General features: G+C 37.1%; 1 protein-coding gene and 1 pseudogene across 1 annotated transcript; both read right to left on the reverse strand.

The window, feature by feature from the left end:
- Positions 1-10,150: 10,150 nt before the first annotated feature.
- On the reverse strand, positions 10,151-13,115 carry LOC141842921 (receptor-like protein EIX2). Its single transcript, XM_074730908.1, has one exon. It carries the CDS (start codon positions 13,102-13,104, stop codon positions 10,327-10,329), a length of 2,778 nt encoding a protein of 925 aa, XP_074587009.1. The 5' UTR covers positions 13,105-13,115; the 3' UTR covers positions 10,151-10,326.
- Positions 13,116-19,013: 5,898 nt separating this feature from the next.
- On the reverse strand, positions 19,014-21,121 carry LOC141843469 (large ribosomal subunit protein uL10-like; annotated as a pseudogene).
- Positions 21,122-21,765: the final 644 nt, after the last annotated feature.

The raw sequence follows: 21,765 nt of genomic DNA on the forward strand, positions 1-21,765 counted from the left end.
AGTTACTGCGAGACAAACTTACTGAAGTAGATAAGGATCGAATCTATACCCTCCTCTGTAGTGATCAACTACAATTTCTTGATTTACCTCCTCACAGATAGTCGTAGGACCGACTATGTGAGGCACTGAGATTTTTACTAAAGTGAATAACGTTCATGAATAATATTCATGAATAATATTCATGAATAATATTATAAATTATATTCATCAATAAACTCTAACCATATGTTAAATAAAGAAATAAAATTTTAAAATAAATAAATAAATTTATAATATCAAATTCAATAACCAATTAAATAAGCTTAAACGGTAAAAGTTTTAAACAATCAAACAAATTTAAAAATTTACTCAAACTCAAACTAGTAAAAAATAAATCAAGTCAAGTTTAAATAATCATTTTAAAATTTTAATTTATTTTATGTTTGATTCAACTTGGCTTACTTACCTTATCAAATAAACTTTAATATCATCAAATTTAGTTTAACTTAACTTGTTTATAGCCCTACTCGTTCTAAAAGCTACGTATCGAGACTATTTATCAAAAAAATATCTCACTAATTGACTTGTTGTTTATTAGTCAACTTTGAGAGGGCATGCAACTTAGCCGTGTGACGCCGGGCGGGATAGCGATTATCCCGGGGGCAATATTGAATCCGTTAGTTCAACTGCGAACGTCGGAAACAATCTTCTAAAACCTATTAATTTGGAAGAATAATAGAATAGGAAAATAAATGACATTGCCGAAATTATTATTAAATTAAAATTTTCCTCCCCTAAACATCAACTCATAACATGTTTATATAGACTCAAACTCTAAGAAAGATTCCTAATAAAAAGAAAAATTTCTTAACAAATTCGAAAAGAAAGATTCCTAATAAAAAGAAAAATTTCTTAACCGACTCAATTCCTAAAAATCCTAAACGGATTTAAAAAATTCTAAAATAAAAAAATATAACTTTTCAAAACTACTCTAAATATCAAAAACTTCAAAAATTACTAAAAATAAAAATTATCAAAATTAATAATAAAAATCTTTGGATGCTTCTGTATCAGTCGTCCCAGGTTGAAAGAAACTCGTCCTCGAGTTTAGAGTAGTGTCAGGTGGTCGCCCGGAAGAAGATCGTCTTGCACCAAATAAATAAAATTAATTAATAGTTGTTGAGATTTAGAAATCCTCGTCGATCTGCTGACGAATATGACATTAGGAGGCCACGAATTGATCATCTTCCTTATTGGTAGCCTCAATCGTTCTTCTTCAAAATCCAAAAGAGAGGTTGATAGTCTCAATTTCTTCTCATCACAGCTCAAAGGGGAATATAGTTGTATCGGAAGACATAAACTAATTATGTTGCTAGATGCTCCTGCATCAGATGCCCCGGATTGAAAAAAACTCATCCTCGAGTTTAGAATAATATTATGTGGTCGTCCAAGAAGAAGATCCTCTGACATCAATTCGGGAGAATCTTCTAATAGTTGTTGCATTTTAGGAATTTTCGTCGATCCGCTAACAAGCATGACATTGTGGATGCTGCTCTTGTCCATCTTCGCATTCCCTAAGCACTTCTTTTCCTTACAAATTGCTTCTAACTGTGATGATACCAATTTGTTCTTTTTAATTTTAATGGGATCCGCAATGCCCCCAAACATGATTGTCCAAGGAGGCTCCAGTGGATCACAAAGAAACTCTTCCATGATGATAACCATGGTGCTGCCATAAGACAATGATCATTCTAGAGAAACTTCACATATGCTGAAATGACGTTCCTGTGAACTTAATTCTGTTGCAAAGAAGCTCCAAATTGACTATGATAAAAAATATTAGAGAAGTCTATGAAATTTGTATTGTTTTCCAGAGCTATGGAGATAGTTTCAACCCAATTAATTATCCTGTAAAGATCTATGTTAAGATCTAGATCCTGTGAAGTTTGTAGTTGTTCCTTATCCTTTTCAAGTTGATGATCAAAGGTTTGCTTCATGACTGTTTGCTTTCTCAAGTCAAGATCTTTCTCGCCATACTTCAAGATGTGATGCTCATCTTTCATCACTGCAATCTCCGCACGTTTTTCCTCTGTCTTATCTTCGTTCACCTTTGGCACCAGTTCAATGTCTGGGTCATGTAGATTGTAATAGGGGTTAAAGACATTAAAGTCATCCTTCTTCAAAGATAGCTTTCTAGGATGGAGAGTCATAAGATCAAACTTGAACTTTTCATCGATATTATCGATATCAAAATCTTGACGCTCATCCATATCAGCATCTTCAGTTTGTTATGCTTCTTCCTGAATTTGAAGATCCACACCAACTTTATTGACAACTTCATCCACTTCATCATCATTTTGAACAAAACTTGAACATAGAAGCTCTTTTCCGACAACGGTGCCTCTATTGAGGGAATTCTCAGTGTTCAAAACCTACAACACATAGTTACCATCTTCATTGACAAATTCATCATCATAAAGTACCTCGTCATATATTGGACCTCCAATTAACTCGGTCTTATTTTCTTCATGCTGAATGAATTGGGATGCCGAATTAATGCAAGGTGAGGCAATGGAGATTTGGACTTCATCGATAGATGAACTATGCTGCTGATTGCCATTGGACAAAGTGAGCTTCTGGTCTTCGATCAACGCTTCGTCCAGGTCTATCTCTTCTTCGTCAGCATCGTCATAAATTGGATCACCAAATATTTCGATCTTGTCATCATCTTCGTCGCCTCTTGTGATCGGACGATCGAGAGAGTAGGCTGATCGTACTCGATGTTGTCAAGGTCTTCATCTTCATGGTTGTCCTCATCGTCGTAGGAGGAAGGGGGGACATAGAGGTGTTGCAGAGCCGGTGTTCTTTTGAAGTTGTAGGTGGTGGGGTGGTTGATCCCAAATCCTTCAATTAACTGATAAAACTCCTTCGTGGGATCATTGACTGATCTTGCATCCTGCCTCAACGTCTGATATCGTTGAAACGCCGTCTGAGTATAGTCGAAAGGGAGAAAATAACTCTTCATCTTCTTTTTCATTTTCTCCCAGTCGATAATTTTGGTCTTGCCTTGTTTCTCTCGTGAGCGTCGTAGTTGTTTCCATCAAGCAAATGCTCGACCCTTGAGTTGGATGACAACCAACTTTACTTTCATCCGATCAGACACCTCATTGTAATAAAAAATACTTTCTATTTTGTTGAGCCAATCAACGAATTCTTCTACTTGAAAAGTTCCTGAAAACTCAGGTAAATCAATTTTAAAATCGAAGTCTACATACCGTTCTTCTCGACCTTGACGATCCGCGACTCTATCTGGGTGGTGGTAAGGATTGTCAAAGGTAGATGCGGAATCAAAAGCGCGGTCATAGCTCCTTCGATCTTCAAAACCCTTCATCACCAGACGTTGGGTTAATTTTGCGACTTGCCTCCGCAAATCCTCAATCGTCTCCTCTTGCACAGTACAAGCTTCCTCTATCGGAACCTGATGAATGCGACCGTGACCGCTACGTCCACGACCACGATGACCCTCTATCGGATCTGATGCGCTTTGATAACAACTGACGCTGGACGGGATAGCGATTATTGATCCCGAAAATAGAACTTTTTAAAACTACTCTAAATATCAAAAACTTCAAAAATTACTAAAAATAAAAATTATCAAAATTAATAATAAAAATATGCTCCTGCATCAGTCGCCCCAGATTGAAAGAAACTCATCCTCGAGTTTAGAGTAGTGTCAGGTGGTCGCCCCGGAAGAAGATCGTCTTGTTGGTGCAATTTGCACTAACGGTAAACTCAAGTTTTAATGAATGACAAATAAGTTAAAGTTAGGTTTGTTGTGGGTTTAACCTCTTTAATAAGTGTGCAGGGTCGAAAGACTTAGAACCAGACACCAGGCTGAAGACCAGGGTGGTTGAGCCCTGGCAGGAAGTCCAGTTGGGTCCGCAGAGCCTGACAACTGGCCGAAGACCAAGTTGGTTGAGACTTGGCAAAAAGACTGATGTGCGTAGGATGTATACCTATTTTCATGCTTTATATGCACATCTTTCTGAGCTTATTGTTTTATTCTTATGTATGTTGCATCCCTTATTTATGCATTTAGGCATATATTCTACATTTCCTAGTTCGGAGATCTGCTCGTGCTTTAACATGTTTCAGGATGGAAATTGGAGCGAAAACGGGCAAAACGGAGTATTATTGAAGATCAGGCAAGACAGGGCAGTGCCTCATAGGCACGGCCATGTCTATACAACTTCTGGCCGTGTGTCAATGGGCACGGGCGTGTGCCAAATTCCCCTCAGCTGCAGCCAGAGGCCGTGCCTCAAAAGCACACCCGTGCTTCAAAACAGAATCAAGCCAGTTCATGGTCGTGCCTCCAAAGCACGGCCGTGTCTTCACCTTGGAGCCAACCTCTGCTGAAGGCCGTGCCTCACAGGCACGGCCGTGTGCAAGAACAGAAGAGCCCAAGCAGCAGGCCGTGCCTCAGAAGCACGGCCGTGTCCAGCATTTCAGCTCCAGCCAGTGTGTGGCCGTGCCTACCAGGCACGGCCGTGCCATCAAATAGAAGAAGGACATGTCTGGGTCGTGCCTGAGAGGCACGGCCGTGCCCTTGATCCGAGGCTTCACAACTTCAGGCCGTGCCCACAAGGCACGGCCGTGCCTTACCTTGTGCCGGAAGCCAACACAAGGCCGTGCCTTCCAGGCACGGCCGTGTGCACGGAGGCGAGCTGCTTCCTTAGCATCATGGGTGTCTGAAGTGGCGAGGCGATATCCGAATTTAGATTTTAATTATGAAGCTTCTTTATTGGGTAATGTTTAGAATTTGTAGCAGTATAACTAAGAAAGGAGATGACAAAAGTAAGACATTCAATTATATGCAATCTCAGAATTTATTGGATCTCTCGGTTTTGTTAAAAGGTCCTTAATATGACATGGAAAAAAGCTCTTGTTATATGTTCTATATATTATAGCTCTTCTGGACTTCTAGTGCCTTCGATTTGTTTCTTTATGCAAGGCTAGCTGGGATTTCTATTTATATCTCTCAGATTTCATCAATTTAATTTTTTATATATTTCTATCAAACTTATGATACGGGAATCCGATCTTGGCATCTCCAGATAAGTAATTCATTTTATATGAAGGGTGAATTCAAATGTCGCTTTTACAACTTCTAAAACACAAGTTATGGATCTTATCTTCTCAGGAAGAACATCAATTGCTTAGATAGAAGAGAAAGGAAATCATAATCAGTTGCACTTGCTAGAGTAAATAAATAAGGCGTGACCGTTTTCATGGAGATCTACGGTGTTGATTAGTTTGTGCTATTGCAAAACTTATTTCTTGGAGCCTCCGTTGGTAGTCTTAAAGAACTTTTCTGATGAGATAAGTCTCCTTACTCTTATTGTCGTACTATTTTTTTATAGTTTTGTTCATATGGTAAAGATTACTTGATGTAAACATATTTTGAATTAATAACAGATGCTGAGTCATCTCATTGATCACGAAGAGGAACTTCTACTATTTTTTTTATAGTTTTGCTCATATGGTAAAGATTACTTGATGTAAACATATTTTGAATTAATAACAGATGCTGAGTCATCTCATCGATCACGAAGAGGAACCTCTGCATATTCTTTTTATTGATGCCTTCATCTATTTTTACAAATTTTGCATCATAATCAGTTCTCAATTATCAGCTTTTGCAAATAAAATATATCCGAAACATGTTGAATGACCAACTAACGCTATTGCTATTTCTGCTCTTGTTATCAGACTAATTGTTCATGGAATTGACAGTTTAATAAGAATGATCATAACCTTTAGATTAAAAGAAGAATTGTTCTAAATTCAATTCTAATGGATTATTGCAGAAATGATTAAGACTTTTAAGATGTTTTATCCAATAATAGTGGTGATTCTGAATTTGTAACAATATTCTAGCTTCACAGTCCAAACAAGTATATTTGAAGACACTGAAAACTACTAGAGCAGTTAACATATTTTTTGAATCATTAGCGACAGTGTCGACTCAAGACATATACTCTTTAGTAAATGTCATCTAACAAGGAGTCATTCCTATCATTATTAAAGTAGCTAGAGTCTCAACATCGTCAAGATATTTTCTTTAACACTCTTTATTTTATAATTCATTTATCAGATTACTAATACTCACAGTATTATTTTATTTAATATTTGTTTACTTGAAATATCTCTAGAAACTCTCAGGTGCTTCGAGAAACTCTCTTGGTCTCGGACTAGCGACATCTATCAATAATTACTTTTATCAGGGCTCAATCTCCCTAGACTAGGACATAGTCACGGACAAGGCATAAAAACTAATTGATATTACAACTACTATAGTTTGGAGATTACTCAGAAACATCCAATTACTCTTCAGTTGCTATTTCATCTTAGTGTAAAATTTCTTTCTCTCAAAGAGGGTTCAGATAACATTTCTTCAACAAATAGGGAAGATTTTTTCTTTATCAGTTGAGATTCAGACTTTCTTACAATGTCTTTTCTAGGAACAAAGACCCAATATCAGAATAGTTATAACTATAAGATGTGGTTTTCATGATGCTATAACACTCTAGCCTCTCTAATGTCAGGATCTTATAACTCCTAGCAAGGCCTCGGTTTTCATATAATTGCTTTCTCTACCAGGCTGATTCATCATTCGCCTTTATTATTGAGTTGAGCATTCTATTATACTCTCTTTGAGTCATCAGGATATCTTTTTTAACTCTATTTATCTTAATTATTAATCTTTATAATATTACTTTATAAATTTAATATTGAAGTGTTCCAAAACTCTCAGGCATAGCACACCGAGCCACCGAGCTCATGGACTTGCCTTACGACAGGTCGGAACTCCTAGCCCCGAGCTCGATGACTCTGCCTTACGACAAGCCGAAACTCTAAGCCCTGAGCTCAATGACTTTGCCTTACAATAGGCCGGAACTCCGACTTCGATGACTTTATCTTACAATAGGCCGAAACTTCAAGCCCCGGGCTCGATGACTTTGTCTTACGACAGGCTAGAACTCCGAGCCCCGAGCTCGATGAATTTGCCTTACGATAAGCCGGAACTCCGAGTCTCAAGTTCAATAACTTTGCCTTACGACAGACCGAAACTCTGAGCCCCGAGCTCGATAAATTTGCCTTATAACAGGTCAGAACTTCGAGCCTCGAGCTCAATGACTTTGCCTTACGACAGGCCGGAACTCCAAGCCCCGAGTTCGATGTCTTTGCCTTACAACAAGCTGGAACTCCGAGCCTTGAGCTCGATGATTTTGCCTTACAACAGGCCGAAACTCCGAGCCCCAAGCTCGATGACTTTGTCATATGACAGGCTAGAATTCCGAGCCCCAAGCTCGACAACTTTGCCTTATGATAAACCGAAGCTCCGAGTCCCGTGCTTGATGACTTTGTCTTACGACAAGCCAAAACTCCGAGCCCTGAGCTCGATGACTTTGCCTTATGACAGGCCGGAACTCCGAGCCCCAAGCTCGACGACTTTGTCTTACGACAAGCCGGAACTCTGAGCTCAACGACTTTGCCTTACGATAGGTCAGAACTCCGAGTCCCGAGCTCGATGACTTTGCCTTACGACAGACCAAAACTCCAAGCCTCGAGCTCGACGACTTTGCCTTAGGACAAGCTGGAGTACTGAGCCCCGAACTTGCGACTTTGTCTTACGATAGGCCCGGAGCACCGAGCCTCGAGCTCGCGACTTTGCCGTACGACAGGCCCGGAGCCCCGAGCTCGCAACTTTACCTTATGACACTTCATCAAGGTATCTTGATAACAACTCAGCACAGTCCAGTCAATCGGACTACGTCTTCTTCGACTAGACTAATTGGGGATGCTTATGATACGGCGGGACGATGAAACCTCATCAAGGATAAAGTCATAAGACTGGTTCATTTTTAAAATTAAGAAATCTTAAATCCGGTTCACCCAAAGAATAAGAAAAATATCTCAAAATATTTCTTAAACAAATATTTTGGAATCTTTCTAAAAAATTGGAACGAATATCTTAGAATATTTTCTAAACGGATGATAATATTTCAGAGATTAACTACTATAAAAAGATAACTCATGCCCATGGCTACATGTACGCATACATTTACCTTAATTTTTTCCAAGTTATTAAACTTCTTCCTCGCACCAAATCCTAACTTGAGCGTCGAAGTGGTTTGCCGAGACCCCCGACGTCATTCTAACCCTCTTTTTGAGTGTCTTTTCAGGTCCTCTCATCTCTCTGGGCTATTCTTTTTGAGGAGCATACACGTCAGTAGTTCTGAGCCTGCGTTTGAACCATCTACGATGTATTAGCCGGAATTATATATATATATATATATATATATATATATATATATATATATATATATATATATATATATATATTCTGAATTTTTATCTTATTTTTGACTTTTAATCTATTTTTAAAATTTTATTTACTTTAAAAAACTTAAGTTTGGTAGGTCTAAACCTTAAGCAATTAAAGTATGAATAAACTAAACCTTTAGTAAAAGGTGGAATCCGCCACGCTAGAGGCCTCACACAGTCAGTCTCATGACCATCTGTGAGAAGGTAAATCGAAAACTGCAGTTGACCACGATGAAGGAGAGCATTGCCTCAGCTTTGTCGAGATTCAACCGTTGCCCACTTCAACAACTCTGTTTCATTGTAATCAACTCAGTTATGCTCCGAGGGCACGAATAAACCAAACCGTTATCACACACTCTTTACTAATATTATATCCTATACCACTCATTACATATTATATTTGATTTGACACGGGATATAAACAGATTGACCACTTCGCCCCGTATTCTATCTAATCGATCCATTTTAACTGTTCGTCGGCGGTAAAGAATCAAATATTTATAATAAATTTGAAATTCGATTTAAGCAAGAATTTATTTATATTCATTTAATATACAAAATTAATTAAATAATTAAATAATTAAATTTAATTAATTTATTAATATTTATGAATAATATTCATAAATGTTTTCGGAACATGATTGAATTGGTTACATTATTATGAGACAAACTTACTAAAGTGGACAAGGATCAAATCTAAGGATTAGTCAATTTTGAGAAGGCATGCAACTTAGGCGTGTCAATTCGATAGATCAGATCAAAACAAGGATATTATAAAAAAATCTTAATTCCGATCCGATCCAAATTAAATTTGAAAATCCTAAATCCAAATCCAAATAATCACATCAATTTGAATAACTAATCGATCTGAAATTTTTTATTATTTTTTATTTTTATTTTTTATTTTAATACTTCGTTGTTATGGGGGTAATATACGAGGCGTCAGGGACCTGGCTCAAGTTCGATCCGATTGAACGACACTGCTCCGTGCTCCACTTCCGATTAAACTTATAGAACTTGTCTGAAGCCGCTACTCGATGGAACCCACCCGACGAAGTTATCTATTCAGGACTCGCGACCCTTTCATCCGAGCCGAATCCCTCAAGCCGATTCCTCAGTCGGATCGGAACCCTCAACGTCGAATCCCTCGAGCCGAATATCCTCAATCGGATCGGAACCCTCAACATCGAATCTATTTCAATACTTCATCCTTATTATACTAATATTTTAAAATTGATATACATAAAATATCTTAATTTTTAAAATAAAATTTACTTTAATTAAAAAAAACTCATAAACTTTAAATTCAGATCAACTCTTAAATAAATCCAAATCAAACCAATCCAAAAATCCTCAATCCGAACTCAATCCAAATCCGAGAACTCCAGCCTTTAATATGATATTTTTCGAGTCAATTTAGATTGAATTGACGCGTCGGATTTAAATTTTGACGCCCCTAATCCAACTTACCTACTCTAAAAGCTGGCGTAATGAGTAGAATTCCCACTCGTTACTGCTTTAATATGACATGCTTTCTTCAGTGAGCAGAAGCCCAGAGGATTGTCCGGCAATGACGACAACCCATATCCTACAGCAACTATCTCACCGAGGAGGCAGTTGAGCTTCCACTGTTGGCCTTTAAGTAATTCGATGATATGCTCTAAGTTTGAATACTTATTTCAACAATTCTGCCATCGGTTTTATTTTGAAACAAATGTACGGCAAAACAAAAGAAACTAAATAAACTGTCAAAATGAAAAGCCTGAGTAGAAGTTCAGCCAGGAAAACAGAAGCCACAAGTGAATGTGGGTGATATTTATTACTATGAAGCATTAAACACAGTTCACGCATTAACATGCCATATTACATATCTGATCTTGTCAGACCAATTGAGATACAACGCAAGAAATTCTCGTTATTCATTACTATATTTTATTTCGCTGTTTTGCAGTAATCAGCTTAGTCTTGTCTGCTTAACCGAGCAAGACAGAGATGTAGTTGCAACAAAATTCGATCATAGCAGCTATCGATTCCACGGAAGTATGCGTATCTCCATTCTGTTTTGAAGAAGAGGAGGCCACAGAAGGTCCAGAATCCCATCACGAATCCAACGATCATGGGAATAAAAAGCCAGATCCATTCAAAATCTTTCATTTTATGAACTTCATGAACACTTTCAGCCACTGAACAGTCATTGGAAAGCGGTGGCCCGCAGAGCCCAGGGTTGCCCATATACCTAGAAGTATCATTGAGAGTTTGAAGTTGATGACCAGATGGTATCTTCCCCACTAGATTGTTATATGATAAATTTAAGTAGGCCAAAAAGTTCAAGTTCGCCAAGCTATTCGGAATATTTCCAGAGAGTTCATTCACGGACAGGTCCAGAGATTCCAATGACTCCATCTCACCTATTTCTTCAGGAATGCTACCACTGAGATGATTTCTAGCCAAGTTTAAATTCTGCAACCCTTTAAGACGTCCAATTCCTGGAGGGATCTCTCCTATCAAGCTATTTCCAGAAAAATCTAAACTTTTGGTTAGTTCTGAATCATAGGGATAATGAAGGTTTTGCCCCTTCGTTGATATAACAAGATCAACATAATGTGAATATGGAGTACCATGAACATAATGCCCCCTTTTATTTAAAAAGACTGTAGGTTGATACCAAGATTGTGATGTCGATGCCATAGCAGTAAAATTACCCATGCCAAAGGGTAAGGATCCCGAGAAGGAGTTGTTTGAAAGATTCAATATTTCAAGTTCTTCAAGTTGTGTAAGTTGCTCCGGGATGTTTCCAGAAAAATTATTAAAACCAAGATGAAGTACTTGTAACCTCTGCAAACTTTCTCCCATCCACGCTGGTAAGCTGCCAGCAAATGCATTATAAGCCAGATCAAGATAAAATAAATTTGTGCAATTTTGTAATGAGGAAGGTAATTGACCAGAAAAACCATTATTATTCAACGCTAGTCGACTAAGTTGCCTCATGAAACCAATTGTTGTTGGAATTTCTCCAAACAAATGATTGCAGGCCAAATTCAATGTCATAAGCTCTTGCAGTGATTCCCCTAAGCAATAAGGAATTTCTCCAGTTAAACTGTTGTTTGAAAAGTGAAGAAAAACTAGACGTGTCCAATTGCAAATGGACAATGGTATGCCACCTTCCAGGATATTGTTTGCAAGAGACAATAAAACCACATCAGACTGTGTCGGGGACTCTACTTGTGTGGAGGAATAATTGTAGGAAAAAAAATCATCTAGTTGGCCTTCAAGTCCGTTACTGTCGAGCCTTAACTCCTGCAATCTGCTAACCTCTGAAAATGTCGGCAGTTTACCTTTAATTTGGTTGCTAGACAGGTACAAAAATTGAAGAGTTGAAGACGACAGATTCCATAACCAACTAGGCAATGTTCCTGCAATTTGATTGTCAGACAAATCCAAGGTCTCTATTCTTGTTTGCAATTGCAACCATCTAGGAATCTGGGGCCCTATTCCACATCTCATCAGTTGAACAGTAGCAAGTTGAAAAGGAGCAACCCAGTTGGGATCAAAAGATACCTTTAGGTTGTTATAAGACAAGTCCAGATCTTCTAATCTTGTTAGGTTTGCCAAGTGGACCTCTGATACACTGCCTTGGAGTTTATTACCACAGAGATACAAAGAGGTGAGATTAGAAAGCTTCCCAATCCCTGTAGGTATTGAGCCATTAAGAGTATTATCACACAAATCAGCAAGTGTAAGGCTAGTCAAATGGACGATCCAACTGGCCAAACTCCCGCTCAGTCGATTGCCCTGCAAACTCAGTAATTCCAATCTCTGCAGATGTGTTATTGTTCTGGGTATGGTTCCCTCGACATTGAAATTATTGGACAAATCAAGGTAAGTAAGAGAGGTCAAACCTCCGATGGCTTCAGGAATTGTGCCATAGAATCCAGAAAACCCAAGATTCAGATGTTCAAGGCTACTAACATTGCACACCCATTGGGGAAACCTGGAATTGAAATTATTACCATAGATATCAAGGATCTCAAGAGAGGTGAAGTTAACATTAGATGAAGACACCGGGAAGGCACTAAGGTTGCAGTCGCGCATTATCAATGCATTGAGAGACCCCTGCACGCTGGATGGCAAGATCCATTCAGCTAAGTTGGTGAGTCGCAACCCACTGATGTCCAAGTGCTTAAGAGAAGACAAGTTAGTGAGCCAATCAAGATTGTCAATATGTTGTTGTTCATAATCTAGAGCTCCATCTAAATCAAGGTAGCGTAGCTTGGTGAGGTTCCTGAATGCAAGAGGAATACTTCCAGTGAAGAATGAACTAGAGAGGTTGAGATATTTTAGTTTCTTGAAATAGCCTATAAATTTTGGGAAAGGCACGTTGTAAAAATAATTGTAGCTGAGGTCCAAGTGCTTCAGCTCAGTTAAAGCAAGCAATGATGAGTTGATCTCATGAACCTGGCCCCGGTGATCTTGTTGAATGCGTTCACTGAGCTTGAGCTTCACCACATGACGGGTTGTTGGGTGGCAGACAACTCCCTCCCACTTGCAGCAGTCTTCTTCTTCTTCCCAAGAAGGCGTGCTTTGACGCATACCGTTCATCCCAGCTCGGAATGCAAATAGCGCATCTCTCTCAACAGCAAGGCACGAGCTTGCGGTTGTGGTAAGGCAGCCCAGAATGAACAAAAGCATGAGAAGCAAGAGTGAAGCTTTCATGTTGCCACTTTTGCTCATGAACATCAACAGAGTTAACAGAGATATGAAGTTTGAAAAGAGAAGGTAAAGCAATCTATTTTATATCGACTTCCATGGCAATAATCCTAACAGCATTTATATCTCTCCTTTTTTTTTCTATGCTTTGACTAAAAATCACAAGGAAAAAAAAAGACTTGTTAACTTGTCATGAAGTGGGACTGAAAGATATTTTTAGATTAGTTGTTAGCCAATGGCAGCCGTGGCTATGGGTCTTAAATCGTGCCCGTTCCAAGTCAAACTGTTTGAATGGATGAGTCACCGATATTAGTGGAGTGACACAGTGCCCGTAAATTGAGGAAAGATGGTGACACTTCTGTCACACCGTAAAGAAAGGAAAGATAAGAACAAAGGTTAAGGGGTGTTTTGGTTCAGTCGTTCTAACACTCAAGTCAGTCCGTGAATGAGAAAGGAAGAAAAAAAAATCAAGAAATATAAGAGACAGAAGTGTCTTAAATGGTGCCTGTTCTAAGTCAAACTTTTTGAAATCATCTACAGAGTCATCGGTATCCTTAGCTCTCATGATAGTGAGTCACATAGGACCAGCAAATTAAGGAGAGACGATGATGCAAAGAGAGGAAGGGTGAGAATGGATTTTAGAGGATGCCTTGGTTCAACCGTTCCGACGTTAAAGTCAGTCCGTGGATCGGAGATGGAGAAGAAGACCAAAAAATGTAGGAGACGGAGAATGTTGATTATATGTGTGTACCTGTGCCCACGAGAAACGAAACCATTATATAGAGTCATCAGAGGAGATGTCTCATCTTCGGTAAAAAGAATATCTCATCGCCGTCGTAGGTAGGGTCCTATCACCCATGCTTGGTACGGTCCCGGACCATGCCATGTTAAATCATGTTGCATCAATGGGGTAGGTAATTTTTATTTTTTAAAACCCTCACATACTTTATTGTTCCACGTCCTTCTAGCGGTCCGGCTAGCTAAGTGATGGAGTGAAGGGAGTAGGGACTGCTTTAGAAGTAGGACTCGATGGGACTGAGCTGATTGAGGAGGAGACTTCTATCTAGGAGTTCACGAATTCACTCGCGAGTAGAGTCAGTTCAGCACCGAATAGGCCATTGGATCAGTTGGTCTCAGAGTCGGATGCTGAACGGAAGTTAAGCCTTGAGAGGGGTCTGGTGTTAAGTTCCGAGTCGAGTTGGTTGTAGAGTCGGATGTTGAGTCAACCACGGAGTTAATCAGGCAAGGAACCAAGCAGGAGCTCGGGCAAGTGCCTAAATGAGTTGGTTGAAGAATCGAGCCTCGAACTGAGCTAATATGGCTCTGGAGTTGGGGATGATGTCTGATATATGGCCTCCAACTAGATCATATCTTGACTTTCTTAATCAACCCATAACACCTACCATTTTAATGTCGATAGATTTGTTGAACGTTCAGCAAAAGTAAAAGCAAACAATTTACTAAATCCTGAGATTAACTGTTTTATAATATCTTAATTGATTATTCGAGTTTCATATTTACTAAAATACTTATTTATTTTTTATTATATCCTTTCTTTATCAACATACTATTATTTTTGACTCATCTATCACCTATTTTATATTTGATTGACTTTCTCGGTCGACTATGTCAATCAATTATAAATTTTTTTACCAGACTATCACAAACTTAGATTAGCAATTGACTGATTAGACTTACACGATTCAATTTCGGTTGTAGAATTCAGATTTAATGGTATAATTACACTTAAAAGAATTCAAAGAGTACAATAAACTTGATTTGAAGAAATTCTGAGGTGCTATTAGCAAATTTTGTCTAAAACTCGTCAATGAACTTACACTATCTAGATTTTAAAATCTTAATATGATTTGAATCAAGAAAATTCTAGAAACTCATTGTGGTGTTGATGAGTGAGCATGACAAGACTATGTCCTCTAATGAGCTTGTGCTTTACATCTCAAGAATGTGAAGATTTCAAAAACTCAAAGTACTTAATCTAAATTATAAAATTTCCGAAGGTATGATTACATTGAGAAGACTCCTAAGAGTGTATTATTGTTCATTTGAAGAAATTCTGAGAGGCCTAAAGTCATCAATGAATTTTTATTAAAACTTAAAACTCATTGATGGTCCTAAAATGTTTAAAATTTTAAAATTTTGACATTGTTTTAATTAGGAGAGTCATAGGAATCATAGTTTGTAGGATCGTGATCCTACATAGGATTGATTTAGGGTCAGAATCAGATTGTAGAATTATACAATCCTATTAAAAATTCTTAAAATGTAATTTAGTATTTGATAGGATTTAGGAAAACTAAATCAATTTGATATTTGATTATTAAAATAAATTAAATCAAAAATTAATAATAATAATAGATTGATAATATATATAATAAATAAATATAATTTATTTATAATTTTTAAAATTTAAAATAAATTTATTATATTTTAATGAGATAATTCGATTAGGATTCGAGGAGGTTTATTTAAATTAGGAATTTTTTTATTTAAATTAGTTGATTGAATTAATTAATAAGGCTTTAATTAAAAAATTAAAAACCTAAAGTTTTTAATTTAAACACTATCACTTTGTAGAATTTTTTTTGTTCGATTCCATTTTAATTCACTGTGTCGATTCTCTATCACTACTCTCTCATCTGTGTAATCGTCGTCGTTGCTCCCCTCACTCATGCTCGTGCATCCCTGTCGCCGCCACTATCAACAGTTGGCCGACGTCTTTCCATTGCGAGCAGTCGTAGAATAGCATCCGCCTGTCGTCAAAGACCATCTCTACCATGAGCAATTAGCGAAGCCTAAGTTCACACATCCCCTCCGTAAGCCATCGAGGTTGCCTTGTCCACTGTTGCTGCCTGTCGATGAGGCTATTCGTGATTTCGCTGACGAGGATGTTGTCCGTTGGAGGAGAATCGTGTGCAACATAAGATCGCATTGGTACCATTGATTTTGTAAAATTCAATTATTTTATTTCGATTCCACTGCAAATAAATCTAATCCCCAATCAATCCTGATCGATTTAGTATTTTCGGATCGCAGGATCATACGATCCTACAATCCTATGATCCAGATCGCAATTTTATAAATGTAGATAGGAACCAATTAGTGGTGTTGTTAAGTGAGTATGATGCACCTAGGTTGTTTAATGAGCTTGGATCAAATTGTCTCAAAGTTGTAAAGATTTCAAAAATTCATGACTCTTAATTTAGACTATTAAATTCAGGTCTGAGGACATCGTTACATTCGAGAGAATTCAAGGAGTATAATGAATTTGGTTTGAAGAAATTTTGAGGTGTCTAAGACTATTAGCGAATTTTGATTAAAAATTCATTAATTATCTTATAGTATTCATAATTTAAAATTTTTTATATGGTCTGGTCTAAACCAAGAGAGTTTTAGGATTCTTTAGTGGTGTTGGTGAATGAGTATAACAGATCTAAGTTCTTTAATGAACTTTTGTTAAATTGCATCAAAGTTGTGAAGATTTTAAAAACTCATAGCTCTCAATATAGATTATGGAATTCAAGTCTGAGGGTATGGTTGCATCTAGCTAGGAGGCTCATAGGAGTGTAATGATCATGAGGGTATGGTTGCATCTAAGAGGCTCATAGGAGTGTAATGATCTTGATTTGAAGTGATTCTAAAGATCCTAATCCATCATGGTGAGTGTTGACTAAAACTCATTGAGGATCTTGGGCACCTATGAATCTTTTTAAATTAAAATCAATGTACTCTTAGGATCCTCCTCATTGTAATCATACTCTCATACTTAAATTCTATAACCTAAATTGAGTGTTGTGGATTTTTAAAATCTTCACAGTCTTGAGATGTTTTGACATGAGCTTATTAAAAGATATAGGTTTGTCATACTTACTTATCGACACTATCAATTGATTCCTAAGACTCCCCTGATTGGTTCCTAGACACTCTAAGACCATTAAATTTTAGTCAAAAATTTATTGATGATCTTAAATACCTTAGAAACATTTCAAATCAAGTTCATTGTACTCCTTATAAGTTCTCGAGTGTAATCATATTCTCATACATGGATTGAGATATTATGATTGGAATATTAATTTTTTTATAATCGATTGATGCATCAAGATTAAGCTACTCTGGTCCACATTTATGATAATCTGATAGAAAATTTTATAGTCAATTAGCGCAATCGACTTAAGTCCACATATAGAGTATAAAAAGTTCAAAAATCAATTGGAGCAATCAATTTGATACATAATAATCGACTAATGAATTAAGAATAGCCGATTGCTAATAAAGGAAAGGTATAATAGATAATAAATATGGTTTTTAATAAATATGAAACTTAAATACATAATTTAGATATTAGGAAAAATTAATTATGCAATTTAAGAATCATTGAGATAATCAATTGGATATATAAAAGTTCATTGATTGACGAATCATCAATAGTCAATTGCTAATAAAAGAGTGGTATAATGAAAAATTAGTATGTGTTTTGATACATATAAAATTTAAATACTTAATTTAGATATTAATTAGAGAAAGTTGAGTACGTGTGGTTCGGTGAATTATCGTAAATTAGACGCAGTCCTGTCTTAAATCGTGCCACTCAAAATCATTGGTTCAATTAATGTCATCCGTTCCCAGTCATCACCTAGTCTACCTATTTAAAGTCATGATCGATTTGTTGAATGCAGAATGTTCAACTAGAAAAGAAAAAGTAGCGAATTCAATGACATAATTTGTCATGATCTCCAAAACTAACTAAAACAGAAGGCAAGGTATTTGTTAGTGGCTAGAGGTATAAATCAGACCGGACTTATGTGACCCCAATTTAATTCGCCAATAGGGACGTGCGTGTCCCATACTTTCCGTGAAAGATTAAATAACGTTGAATTAAGTTCAGCCTAACATATAGGTTGAAATGGACAAGGGTAATTCGGCCACATATCCCAGCCTGAACCTACACGGCACGGGTCAACTAAGCCCATGTCAATCACCCATTTCTGGCAATGATGTGTAGTCACCATCTCACCCAGGCAGTTGAGCTTCCGTTGTCAAACGGATCAATTTACGATGAAACGGATCAATCTATCAAAAATTCCATCATATGATAGAATGAAATGAATCGATCCACTAATTTAATAGATTGAAAATTTTTTAATTCAACCCAATTTAAAACAGATTGCAGATTAGATGGATCAACCCACAAACCTATAAAAAAATTAAAAAAATATTAAAATTTTTAAATTTGAATTGTAGTTTAAAAAGTCAAATTGAAAATTTTTAAATTTGAATTATGATTTAGATGGATAAACTTATAAATTCATTAAATTTTTTTTCTTTAATTTTAAAAATTTTCATTTCACGAACCAATCCACGCGGATCATGAGCCGACCTACACGGACTGCGAGCTTAGATGGATCAATCCACCTGAATCCGTCTTAAAATAAATTGATAAAAAACCCACGGACCTATCAAAAAATTAAAAAAATATTAAATATATTTAAAATTTTTAAATTTGAATTGTAGTTTAAAAGCTCAAGTTGGAATTTTTAAATTTGAATTGTGATTTAGATGGATCAAACTCATAAATTCATTGAATTTTCTTTTTTAATTTTAAATTTTTTTAAAAAATAAAATTTTTTCAATTCACGGACCAATCCACGTGGATCACAAGCCGCCCACATGGATCACAGGCCTAGATGGGTCGATCCGTCTTAAAATAGATTGATAAAATTTTAATTCATCCCACTTAAATTATTCGGTGAAATGGATCAATCCGATGAACCTAACCTAAATCGATAGCTCTATCCAATATCAACTTATAGTCAGCTCGGCCTCCAGTGTCCACCCCGATGTTGTAGTCACCATCTCACCAGGGCAGTTGAGCTTCCACTACAGTATTGGCTGGCAGACAGCTAGGCGGCCTCTGGTGTACCTTAGGCAGTGCAGTGGCATGTAGATACAGCAGCTGCAAGTGTAGGGTAGGAGATGGCTAAAGACAGTGAAGTAACCATGGAGATACCAGCTGCCAACTTCTCAATGAGGTCATCCTCTGTGAGATCTAGGACCTCAAGACTGAACACAGAGCCATCTTCATACACAGACAGAATAACAAGCCCACATGAAAAGGGCCTAGGCCCAACTTTGCAAGAAGAGCAACCTCAGTAGAGCCTACTTTGTCTCCCTTCTTTTTTCTTCAAAAGGTGGAATCTGTCACTTTAGCGGCCCCACACGATCGACTCCACGATCATCTGTGAGGAGGTAAATCGAGAAACTGCAGTTGATCACGACGGAGAAGGGTATTGCCTGGCTTCGCCAGGATTCGAACCCTTGCCCTCTTCTGCAAGTCTGCTGCGTCGTAACCAACTCAATTATGCTCCGGGGCACTTTGTCTCCCTTCTTAATCAGCTCTACAGGGGGATGATTTCTACAGTAGCCTTGTTAATCTTGGTAGGAATATTAAGCACCTGACCAAAAACAAAAAAAAGAGGTTATAGATGCTATTGCCAAACAGTATGAATATTTAAAAGGTATGCATCTTATGTTAACCTGAAAGAAAGATGTCTGAGAAGGATCCAATCCAGTGTTTCCAGGAGGAACAATAACGTCAATAGGGGCAACAAGACCCACACGAGCAGGAGAGCATTGAACAAACCTGCCACATCTTTTAATGAGACTAGTACTAAGCGCATGTCCAGCATACCAGCATATCCCACATTCAAACAAGAGATTAATCTTGAAAGTGTTTGACACAAATGGAGTATAGGAACATTCTGCTTAAAATCATTTTATCTCGAAATAGTGTGGCTGTTAGATGTCCAGACATTGAGAAAGACTGCTTAGAAATCCTTTTCGCTTGCCACATGGTTCAAGCAAGGACTAAGAAGCAGCATGTTCAAAGAAAGAAAAATTCAAATAATTTCAATTTGTTATACTACAAAAGAATCTATGATTAAGTGTATACATAAATGATTGAAAAAACTAATTAGTCAAGCGTGGCATGGATAAAAGTAGCCCTTTTAAGAAAAAAACTGTTAATGCACATCAAATTGACCAAACCTTTTACTGGTTCAGTAAATACAATGTTAATTCGCAACGTAAGGATAACCTTGTTTCTATCATTTAAAATAACACAACCATGTAAATATTATCAATATAAGAAACTAGAAGATTACAAAACCAATTGATAAGCACCAACTTAAATGAACAATGAAACATTCTATTCAGATCCTTCTCATTCACTAGACAACTACTTTCAATAATCAAACCATTGAAAATATTCCAGCTTTTCACGTTAACTACTAGCATGCTTATGAACAGAAAAAGCACCTATTCAACATAACTGGAAGTAAGGACTGAAGTAGACTGAAAAATATCATATACTACTAACTAGAGGATTTTAGACGTGTCAACAACCATTCTAAATGAACCACTCAAGCAGGTACTGGCAAAGTTCGAGCAATATAATCATATCGCTGTTTGGATGCAAAGAAAGAAAAGACTCAATTTGCAGCAAATAAGAGATACTAATGATGATAAAATCACCCATGGCAACCCAAAAGATCATTTTACTAGATGGCATAACAAAGACATTCAAATAGTTCAGCTATACCTTGTACTTGGCAACTTCTTCACTGACTTCCTTAAGATCTCCTTTTGTAAATATCAGACCAACATTTCCCTGAATCAAACATATTGTGGACGAAATAATCTTCAATCACAAGTACAATACTATTGAAAAAAAAAACTCAAATTCAATAGACCTCAAACATAAAATTAAGGAATAAATCATATCTGGCGGCACAAACAGAAGAAACGAAAGCGAAGGAAACCTACGACAAGGAGAGGTAGGATGTTCAGGTAATCCTTGTTGCCGGTTTTCTCTGCGTGGATCTTGATGCAGCGTCGAATAAGAGTATTTCTGCAGATGGTTGGAGCCGACGTTGTCAACGGCCGCAATGAGCACCTTGCTGTATTCATCCAGAAGCGAGCACAGCTTCTTGTCGTACATCACCTTCTTCTCCGACTTGGGCTTCACCACCATCTTGCCTTGCTTGTCCAGCTTCACCACCATCTTGCCTTGCTTGTCCCAATAGCCTCCAACTGTGGCCCAAATCCATCTTAGATTCAATTTTAACGTACCCATTCATCGGTTCAATTTCATTATGCTTCTTTTCTATTTTTATCAATTTATCTTCATTAATTTTTAAAGATTTTTTAAAAAAAAAAACTAAATTCTTAGGCAACAGTGAGCAGTCCATGAGTGGCTTGAATTCAATTGCTCGCTTTGTTGGTGCTATGTTGCCCTTTTATTTAATTACAGAAAACAAATCACCTCTAAAATTTGTCTCTCTCTTTTTTTTTTGTACTTCTCGAGAGTTAAAATTTTAGCCTTTAAAACAAATAAATATATTGATCCAAAATGAATGTATTGAATATTGACGATGGTGCTCACATGGCATGTCCCATATTTTGACTTCGATGGAATTTATACAATTAATTAAATTTTGGACGTATATGAGAATTTGCGGGATAGATCCCGCCGCAGTGCAAGGCGAGACTCCGGATATCAAATTAGCAATTTGTTTTACATTTGTGTTTTTAAATAATTTCAATATTTATTTATTTATTTTTAGCTAATTGTTAGGAGTGACCGGCCACGAAAAGAAAAAGAATAAAATAAAATAA

The sequence above is a fragment of the Curcuma longa genome, chromosome 12 (genome assembly GCF_044706935.1).
Source record: "Curcuma longa cultivar G26 ecotype Majalengka, Jawa Barat chromosome 12, ITB_CL_G26_1.1, whole genome shotgun sequence".
Lineage (NCBI taxonomy): Eukaryota > Viridiplantae > Streptophyta > Magnoliopsida > Zingiberales > Zingiberaceae > Curcuma > Curcuma longa.